General features: G+C 41.7%; 1 protein-coding gene across 1 annotated transcript in view; it reads right to left on the reverse strand.

Annotated features, from left to right (window-relative positions):
• Positions 1-1,996: 1,996 nt before the first annotated feature.
• Positions 1,997-11,020, reverse strand: part of VPS4B (vacuolar protein sorting 4 homolog B) — a 25,059-nt gene continuing 16,035 nt past the window's right edge. Inside the window, exons 6-11 of the mRNA XM_018564666.1 lie at positions 10,563-10,719; positions 9,449-9,597; positions 9,281-9,362; positions 7,727-7,946; positions 5,674-5,814; positions 1,997-2,604 (exon numbers count right to left, since the gene is read on the reverse strand). Coding sequence (XP_018420168.1) covers positions 2,503-2,604; positions 5,674-5,814; positions 7,727-7,946; positions 9,281-9,362; positions 9,449-9,597; positions 10,563-10,719 — 851 coding nt within the window. The 3' untranslated portion in view covers positions 1,997-2,502. The remainder of the gene's footprint in view (positions 2,605-5,673; positions 5,815-7,726; positions 7,947-9,280; positions 9,363-9,448; positions 9,598-10,562; positions 10,720-11,020) is intronic.

An 11,020-nucleotide genomic window follows, 5' to 3' on the forward strand; every position in this document is an offset into this window, starting at 1 on the left:
ATCTATGTGCTATAGAACATCATGCTTAGAAATGCACTAATAAATCTGCAACGTATACCGTAGTCCAGGGCTCAAAATTTCAAGTCCTGAGCTACTCGCCACCAGTTGCCCCACCTAACCCCTACCCTGCCCCGGACTTAACTCTGCCAGGTCAGTAATGTAACGCACAGCGCAGAGGCCAGTAATGTGACGCACAGCGCAGAGGCCAGTAATGTGACGCACAGCGCAGAGGCCAGTAATGTGACGCACAGCGCAGAGGTCAGAGTGACGCACAGCGCAGAGGTCAGAGTGACGCACATGGCGGTGTCAGAGTGACGCACATGGCGGGGTCAGAGTGACGCACAGCGCGGGGTCAGTGTGACGCACAGCGCAGAGGTCAGTGTGACGCACAGTGTAAGGAAGAAAGAAGAGGCCTGCCGTCGTCCAATAGGATAAATAGCATCTGTAAGTAACCAACACCTTTCCAATATTTTGACCATTCTAAACTGACTGATGAAAGGAGACATTTGCCAGATGCTTCTGCTTTTTACATCTAGCAAGAGAAAAATACTAAACACATACAAAAGAAAAATAGAAGATGGTATCTTGTAGTGAATAGAAGTTTATTGAAGTAAACAGATGATTCAACAGTTCTATGATTTTACACATACAGTACAAAAGCCCAAAACAAACAGTTGTCAACAAGGACTGTCATTAGGAATAACTGCAGAAATGGGAAATTCCATAAACAGCGAGCTTAATGGAATTATTGGTACTGAATACATACAGCTAAGAACAAAAAACTAGCCCATGGAATGTATTGGATTCCAAAACAAAAATCTAACCACCTACCTTACAAGGCACTACTTAGGTCAAACCTGTTATCAGGGTTGTAGCAAAATACATTCAGCTACACTCCGAGTTCACCAATATTCAGTATGCATGTTTCTCATACTCAACCAAGGCATATGTGGAGTAATAAAACCTCTTTTTCTGGGGTGCTAGAATCCTGTGGGCTGTAACATGATTGCAACTATTGTCTTATTAAGTTCTGAAACTCGAACAGGGAAGATGAGTACACACTTGTAATCAATTCCTTTTAGTCCTGCTGTAATATTTTGGCATGTGGTTGACAAATCTATGCGTCTGGAAATATAAAAAAATAGATATATGTACAGACTAAGTTGCATAAGAATCTAAACAGTTACATTCTTCTAGAACAAAAAAAAGGGAAGGGAAAAAAAAAACAACAGAACAAAAAAAATCCAAAAAACACACCACCACATAAAAAAAGGTATATACATCCATACTATCTTGCTGAAAACAAACTAAAAAGGATAAACTGTAAAATAGTTAAAGCCTGTTTCCAATGAAACTAAAAACCTCCCCTTGCAGTAGAGCTGCACACCAACAAGGGTTAACTGCTCGTTTATGTCTAGAAGAGTGTGTAATGCAGTTTTACTTACCTGATCCCAGCTTCCATACCAGTCGGTGCACACCTCTCTTCTCTGCGTTGCAGCTCAGGGACTGTCCCTCGGCGTCCTAACGTATCATACAGGGCTAAGGACCCTGCATTGTACGTGAGGGCATCAGTGGGCCTTTGATTGCTGAAGTGCAGCGGGGAAAGGGGGAACAATATGAGGAAGAGGCTGCGGGTACTGGGTCTTGGAGCCAGCGGGAGCAGGGATCTGGTAAGACGGAGTCCCACTGTTTGCCTGAAGACCATCCCCTAGACCCGGGGTAGCAAACCTCCGGCCCTCCAGCTGTGGTGAAACTACAAATCCCATGATGCATCTCTTTGGGAGTCATGTCTGAGAATCTTGCAATGCCTCATGGGATTTGTAGTTCCACCACAGCTGGAGGGCCGGAGGTTTGCTAAACCTGCCCTAGACAATCAGCATACCCAAGCAATGCAGGGGCAGCCCCACTGCAAGGAGAGGTTTTTTGGTTTCCCTATAGATAGGCTTTAAAGATCAATTCTGAAGGCTTCAAAAACATTACAACAAACTAATTTTTGTTGAATATTTTATCTACTGTCCTTAAGTGCTGCTCTAAAGGACTGATTGCACATATTTATGGATTGCCCCTGACTTTTTTTTTGCAAAGCAAAACTTTCTTGTATAGCAACATCATAACATTTTAGAAGTGCCAATATTTTTATTTAATGGTCAAGCAATAAAGTTCTTGTATGGTATTACACATACTAGTACAAATAATACGGCCTTGGATGTTTGGTCAGTAGTCCCACGTGCTTCTTCTTAACACATAGTAGTGTTTACGTTGATTGAAGTCATTGCAGGAATATTGTTTGTTTTTTTAAATACATACTTTACAGTAGATTCTGGTATATGTGACAGCTCAGCAAGTGTTTGGTAGGATTGAAATCACTTCCACGCAACTTGAAAAATCAGTTTTACAGACAAATATTTTGTATGTATTTGCCATGTATATTGTTGCAAGAATATATAGGAGAAAGAAAAAAAAGGCTATTAAAAGTGACCTTGTATCTATTTGCATGCTAATTTATCCTTCTTGTCCAAAGTCGTCTGTAAATTTCTTTAATTTTTCCAGATCCTGATCGTTTACAGTAGGTTTGGTGTTAGCTAGTGATCTCAGCATATCAGCCTGAAATACAAAGAATTTTACAGTTAATTCATGGAATACTGTTAAAGTGACCAAGCCACCACAGGGTCACTTTTACAAAACATGTTACCTGTAAAAGAAGAATTTACTTGCCTTTCTGGCAGGCTGTATATTGAAGTATATAAAAAAAAATACGCTGCTTCTCCAGCAGCTGCAAATATGCAACACTTCCAGATGTGTAGAATACTTGTTCCCCCTCTAGCTCCCGTGGTTCCTTCCGCCAGCTCGAAGGTCACTACAGGACATACAAGTTGAAGTCGGAACCACAGCAGCAGGTGGGGGAAGCAAATATTTGGTTTTATAGAATAAAGTTAAGTTTACTTGAAATATACAACATACAGAAACAGATACTCCTAGCAACATAGCATTTTCAGAAAGGTACTAGACAGATCCCACATGTCCCAAAATGCACGGTGGTCTCACCTTTGACCACCTTTCAAGCTTATCAATGGCATTTCTTTTCATCTCAGGAGTCACACGCAGAACATATGATGCAAGACCATCATGGCTGATTGAGGCCACCCCTGCGCTGTAATCTTATATACAGGGACATGAGTATAATTGTAAATCTATTGTTGCAGTGCACTCTATATGTACATGTACTATGTATAGTATGCACTGCAACAATAGATTTACAATTATCCCCTGCTAATATGAATGGGTTAAATGATCCGTAGTACATAATATGTAGTTGTACTATGGATCATTTAACCCATTCATGTTAGCAGTGCAGAATTGTATATCTATTGCTGCATTGCATTCTATCTGTACACAGCAGTAATAGATTTACAATGATCCCCTGCTAACATGAATGGGTTAAATGATCCATAGTACAACTACATGTTATGTACTACGGATCATTTAACCTATTCATGTTAGCAGGGGATAATTGTAACTCTATTACTGCAGTGTACTGGACGTGTGTACTGTATATGTACTATGGATAATGATTTAACCTATTCATGTTAGCAGGGCTGAATTGTGAGCGCCTCCCACAAGCTGAGCCCCGAGATGCGATGCAGCGATCCTGCCCAGCGCCGACTACGAGAGGCACTGCGTGAGGCAACCGGGATCGGAGTGAAACTGTGAGTGAGGGAAGCTGGGATGGGGCTGGCTGTAAATCTATTGCTATAGTGTACTAGACGTGTGTAAATGTATATGTAGTACATATATACAGCTCCACTACACTACAATAGATTTACAATTCTCCCCTGCTAACATGAATAGGTTAAATCATGATCCATAGTACATAACATGTAGTTGTACTATGGATCATTTAAAGTCACCTGTCCCTTTTAAAAAAAAAAGTATCGGTAATTGGTATCGGCAAGTACATGAGGTGAAGTACTTGTGCCTGAAAAAGGGGCATCGGGACATCCCCAGTATTTACCCATCTTAACACCCAGTATATCCGGATTCCCTTTTATCGCTCCCGCCAGGTGTTGGGGGAGCAAGTATTTGACTCCATACAAGTAGAAACCACAGTGGCAGGTGGGGGCAGCAAAATATTTGCCTCATCCAATGCTAGGATACTTGCAGTTAGGGATGTCCCAATACAGTATCGGTGCCGATAGGACATTTTCACAAGTACTTGTACTCTTAAAAATGCCCAAACACATAGCGCCGGGGTTTTAAATGGGTTTGCGCTGCTTCTTTTTCGTACAAGTGATCTGCCCAAATCACTTGTACAGCAGCCCGCTGTGCATGGCAACCAATCAGCTTCTCTCTTTCAATTTGAAATTCAAACTGAACAAACTGAAGAGAAGCTGATTGGTTGCCATGGGCAACTGCTCCAGTTTTGATAAATCCGCCCCACAGACAACTTGGCAAGAGCTAAGGCTTGAAAAGAAACTGATGTCAATACAAAAGGCAAACGAGTATAGGTGTGGCATTCTCAGCAAGGACACTAATCTAGATGCACTGCATGTAATTTTCTAGATGGTTATAATCGATCTTGAATAACAGACTGAGAAATAGTGAAGTCACAGCTGTAATAATGTAACTGCTATTGGGAGACTATCTCCAGTATCACATGACTCATTCTAAAGGAATATTATATGCAAGTAATGACAAGCAGCAATCTGCTGTCCAAACAATACTGCGGCATTGAAGTAATACAAAACATGAATGTAAGAAGTAATGTAACTGCAGGCAAAGAAAGAGGACTCCCAAAAATGTGCATGCATTACTGCATACACACACACACAGCTGCACTATAGCAGATTTTATTCATGCTTCATCATAGTTCCTGCAGTTTACTAGATTGCTGTAAAAAAAAAAAATCTCTCAAGTTAAAATAGCAGCAAATACAAAATAGGAGATTGTATACTTTAAGGTCAAGAAACAACAAAAGGAATATCATGTGATAAAACGGTCCTTTTTAGCAATTACAGTCTAAAGGTGCCCATACACCTTGTAATTTTCGTACGATAATCGCGGGAAATCCCGCGATCATACGATAATCGCAAGGTGTATGGAAGACGTGCGACCGTTTTTACTGTAGGTCGCGCGTTTGTCGAACCAGCATGCTAGAAAATCTGCCGAGAATCTTATGATTCTCGGCGAATTTCTAGCCTGCTCGTTCGACAACTGCGGAACGGGCCGGTGTGCACACGCGCACACTGCCGGTTCTGCATTGCGGTCATCGCAAGTACGATCTGCCTATCCAAGATGGGCAGATCGTACGAGCTTTTAATTAGCTTACAACCATCGCAAGAAGTCTTGCGATGGTTGTAAGGTGTATGGGCACCTTAACAGTAGAGGCCACAGAAGACCCAAAGCAAATGCAGCTTATGTTTAGAACTCTTCTATAGACAGAACTATCAGATCCAATGAGACAGCTGCTAAGAAAACAGAGACATCTCCTCTGCCCCCCAAACAATACGCTAGAATGAAGAGGACTCCCTTAGGTACTGCTTACAGTAATCTTTTCTTAATTAGAGAAAGAGGAATGAGATAACTGAAAATTTAAAAAGCAATGTTTGAAAAAGGTGCAGAAAATAAAAACTAGATTTATCCAAATAAAACCAGTTTTTGTTTGTTCTGACTAACCATGCCCACGATGGGTTCCAATAACTTATCTCCAGGTACATCCACCCATGTCATTTCAACGGCATTCGGATCTCCAGGAGAACATGGAGTAAGCAGATCATCACAGATTTGATCTGGATCTAGAGGAGATTTCCCTCGAACCTAGAAAAAATGACATGCTTCTGTTACCGTTCTAGGACTTCATTCAATTAGGAAAATGAGGCAATGGAATACACAAAAAAAGGAAACATTACACATAATGTCATTAAAAAAAAAATATTATCCATAGGATTTTACAAAAACTTCATGCTGATTGAATAAACAAAGTTTTACTGCATGAAATACAGCAATAAAAAAAACACATTTAAAAAGGCAAGCATAGGTGTCCTTCAATGTAATAAATCTAAATTAAATGTTTTTCATAGAAATAATGTACCCAACATCTATAGTAGGGATGCACCAATACCGTTTTTTCAGTATCGAGTACCAATATTTTTTTTCCCCGGTACTCGCAGATATCGAATAATAAATAACGGAAGTCCCATTAAGGAAGCCAGGTCGGCGTGTAATGAGTCGCCACTTGGCGTGTACCGTCTAATCAGGAAGCTGTCTCCATGCTCCCTTATCACCAGGTGACGAGATAGCATGGAGACGGATTTCTGGCCAATCAGAAACCCGGGCGACGTGTAATGACGCGTTGCCCGGCTTCCCGATTGGCCAGGTTCTCGACCAATCGGGAAGCCAGGCAACGCGTCATTACCCATTTGCCTGAGAAAGGGGCCGCATGGTCCCGAAACGTTGCCAGAGGTGTTATCACTTGGGTCAATAAACTTATTGACTTGATTATTCGGAGTGTCGGTGACTTTTTTCATTTTTTGTATGTTTTGATGGAGGCATCTGTTGCTGCACCCGCCCTGCTATATTGGGCATTCTCCGGTCAGGAGTGCGATGAGGATACATGGACTTTTGATTACACGGTGTCCGGCTTCCTGATTGGCTGGGAAGCCGGCTCCATGCTTCCTCGTCACTTGTTGACGAGGGAGCATGGAGCTGGCTTCCTGGCCAATCAGGAAGCAAGGCAGCGTGTATTCAACTCGCTGCCCGGAATCCTGATATCAGAAGCTGAAGTATCGGACCAGGCATTGGAGCATCTGGGCGAGTAGGAGTACTCGCCCAAATACTCAGCATCGGCTCGGATACTAGTATCGGTGCATCCCTAATCTGTAGTGAGATAACAGAGATGGCTAATTAGGGATGCACCGATACCGCTACTAGTATCGGTGCCGATACAGAGTATTAGGGCGACTACTCGCACTCGTCCAAATGGTCCGATACCTTCCCCAGATACCGGAATTTCCGTTCCGAGGAAGATTTCTTCTGACTGGCAGTACCATAGGGGGAACCAGCTTCCCAGGCAATAAGAAAGCCGGGAGGCGAGTAATGACCCAACTACCGGCTTCCTGATTTGCTGGGAAGCCGGCTTCCCAGCCAATCAGCATTGAGCTGGCCAAACAATATGGAGCTGGCTTCTCTGGCAATCAGGAAGCCGGGCGGCATGTTATTACCTGCCGCCCGGCTTCCCGACTGGCTGGGAAGCAAGCCCCATGCCAGCGTAAACATCGGTATCGGTACTTGGCATCGGCGACTATTGAAAGCAAAATATGGCCACTCTTACTCGATACCGGAAAAACAGTATCGGTGCATCCCTAGCGGCTATAAAAAGCAACCACACAATTCATTGTGAAAAATGCATGCAAGTAGAATGACCAAAGATCTGTACACTCACATTTCAATACAGCAGAAGAGATAATAAAAAAGCCATCTATCACCTAGCCAAATCTCAGTTGTATGTACATACATCGACTATTTTACTGTAAAATGCCAAGACTGTGTACCTCTGAAAGTTACCATTAAAGATGGATATTACATCAGGTATTTAGCTTAACTTGAAGCACAAATTTTTTTTTTTTACAGAAAAATAAGTCAAGCTGTCATCCCCTTATGTCTCCAACTAATAATGCTACAAATGCAGAGCCATGATCTGTACTTAGTAAAGTCAGAAATGGCAACGTACCTTTTTAAAGTGAGTGGCAGACTGAACTTTCCTGACGGGCTGCATTAGGGCATCTCGCACAATTACGCTGACATCAGCACCAGAGTAACCATTTGTCCTTTTTCCCAGGTCTCGAAAGTCTGCATCTGTTAGACTATGAGCTGTAGTTCCAAGATGAAGTTTGAACATGTCTGTTCGGGCATGTGCTTCTGGAAGGGGAATGTATATTCGCTTCTCAAATCTGAAAAAGAGAACAGATCTTCCTTAGTACCCACTCCCTAAAAAGACATTTGGGATACATTGTACCCCTGTTACAACTAGAAAGCTCCCACTGTAACCCCTTATAGGCTATAAATATTTCCAGGATAGGCTTACAGGATAAAGCTTTCCAACACTGGCTCAAAATACCAAAATCTAGCATTACAGCAAGAGTACTCCAGAATTAAATAAAATCCTACGAGATTTGAAGGAACAGTGGAGGTGCCATACATTGAACTTTTGGAGACATTTACAAACCTTTCAAAAACCTCTACACACACTTTTGGAGCCTAACCGAGCAGAAACACTACTTAAAAGGAGGAGAATTATGGGGAGTGTGAAACACACTCATCCCTAGAATTAGAGCCGTCACACGTCGGCTATTGATCGAGAATTGAGCGATCACATACCGTTAAAATCGCTCATTTCCTGATCTTCTCCTTGCAGAGAGCGGTGATTATCATTCCCCCTCCTCTCTCCTTTCCTCCAGTGTAGACTATATGCAACCAAAACAACTGTAGACCAGTAAACTGGAAAACCTCTTCCACTCCACTCCCTCCCTAAAATATGGTGTTCAAAATTAAAACACACAGGACTAACTGAAGAACTAACTCATGATGTCAAAACCCCTCACGAGGCTACTACTGAATATAGACATGCTGGAACGCTTTTAAAGAATATTTTTTTCTTCAATAATGCCACTAATTTAATGGCTCCCTTCACAAAAAACACAAAAGCAAAAACTGCAACCCAATTATAGAAGATATGGTATGCTCTCTGCCTCACATACATGTCTTCCACATATCTTATGCTGCAATGAAACATTTGAGATCTCCCCCTCTACCCGTCCTGTGCCCTTTTTGGTTTTGTCTAGGTCCTGGTCTACATGTTCACTAAAAGGACAAACTACGGGGAGAAAAAAAAATAAAATAAATAGGCTTGTTCCCATAATTAGAGCCAACGTGCGACACTGCAGCTATTACATGTCGGCTCTATAAAATCGAGAACAATAGCCAACTACATGCTGAGTTTTGGGTCACAGGAGGGCATAGTAAAAGTCCTCCTGTGACCATAAAGAGAACCATGGCCAAAAAAGGTTGGGCCATAGTTCCTTTTTAAGCATCACATCTTAAGTGTCAATATATTAACAACACAGCAGTACAACAATGTTGACGGAAGATGTAGTAATATCTATATGGATTACAATTATACGCATCATAAAGCTCTGTATCTCACCAATTCATAACTGTAATAATAACACTCCATAATCAGTGAAATAAAAAAAACACCACCACCTTTAACAAAAATGAAGCTTACCGCCTCCGGATGGCTGAATCTAATACCCATGGTATATTTGTGGCTCCAAGAACCAAGATGCCTTCATTATCAACTCCAACACCTGTTTTTTTTAATGGAAGAAAAACTGAATGAAATCTCAAGTCATAACTGCTCAGGATTAGGGGTTAGAAAAGTCATATATCTTACCTTGCATTTGTACCAAGAACTCTGTTTTAATTCTGCGAGCTGCCTCACTTTCATTCTCACTTCTTGACCCACACAGTGAGTCAACCTCATCAATAAAGATGATTGAGGGCTTATGTTCCCTGGCAAGCTGAAATAAATTCTTTACCAACCTGAAACACAAGCATTGAAGTCTCAGAAAGCATGTAAACAATGTTGGCAATCTGTACAAAATAGTAGGGATGCACTGATATATGGGCCGCCGAAACATATCGGCCGAAAATTGCACTTTTGGCATAATGCCCAAAGTGCCATTTTCCTGCTGCTACATCGGCGATTTCTCTCCTCCCCGCTGGGCGCTGCTCAGTGTCCCAGCGGGGAGGAGAGAAACTGTGACAGCCGACCGAGTGCAGCGGGAGGAGAGCGCTGCGATCGGCCGGCGTCTCTCCTCCCACACCGCTCAGCCTCTTATTACAGTCCGGCAGAGCGGTGTGTAGGCGGAGACAGGCCGCGCTGTCACAGGAGGCTGAGCTCTCCTCCCTACACCGCTCGATCAGCCTCCTGTGACAGCGTGTCAGAGAGAAGAGTAAGGTACAAACACTCAGTGATCAATGATTGCTGAGTGTTTGTACATTATTGAGGACATGGTATGTTGACCATATCCTCAATTATGAATGAATGGGAGTGATCTACATTCTCTCCTGTTCATTCGTAGTTGTAGTAAACATACTCTGTCCTCATGTTATGAATGAACAGGAACACTCAGAGGATTCCTCTTCATTTATAACGGGGATACAGAAAAAGAGATTGAGGACTTTGTGTCCTCAATCTCTTTTTCTATTTTAAAAAGGAAATATCAGGGGTCTGTTTAGACCCTAATATTTCCCTGAAGCCCCTAAAAGTAAAAAATAAACAAAATCAAAAAGTTTATAAAAAATAAAATATTTGAAAAATTTGAACAAATTAAAATAAAAACAATTTTCGATATCAGTTTCGGCCTGACAATTTTTTTTTATTTGTTTCATTTTTAAAATTTCCATTTCGGTTAACAAATGCACTGAATGAAAAAGAAATATACCACACACAAAAAGTTTATCCAACATTTCTAAACATATTGTAATGAATCAAGCATACTTACTTTTCACTTTCGCCTAGCCACTTTGACACAAGGTCTGAAGAGGATATTGAGAAGAAGGTGGAGTTGTTTGCTTCTGTAGCTACAGCCTTGGCTAAATAGGACTTTCCTGTTCCCGGAGGTCCAAAAAGTAGGATCCCCCGCCAGGGAGTTCTTTTACCTACAAAAGAGAAATGAACATTCGTTCTGAAACGTATAACTTATATGTAGAGAAAAATGTGCTCAACTGTCAATTCTTTCAGAATTAGATTGTGTGGGTGATCAAATGACCTCTGCCTTCTTCAAAACAAACCCCCGGCCCCTAATAAAAGAAGAGATCTTCCTGACCACAAAGAAACCTCAACCAACTGAGCAGTTCTCGGAAAGAATTCATAATACTCTTGAGAAACACTCCAAGGTTTAGAAACCCTGTGCTGAATTGGCTTCAACTCTTAACAGAACAAAACTCTATTAGGGTTGGT

This window comes from Nanorana parkeri, unplaced genomic scaffold (genome assembly GCF_000935625.1).
Source record: "Nanorana parkeri isolate BGI_ZX_2015 unplaced genomic scaffold, ASM93562v1 scaffold771, whole genome shotgun sequence".
Classification (NCBI taxonomy): domain Eukaryota; kingdom Metazoa; phylum Chordata; class Amphibia; order Anura; family Dicroglossidae; genus Nanorana; species Nanorana parkeri.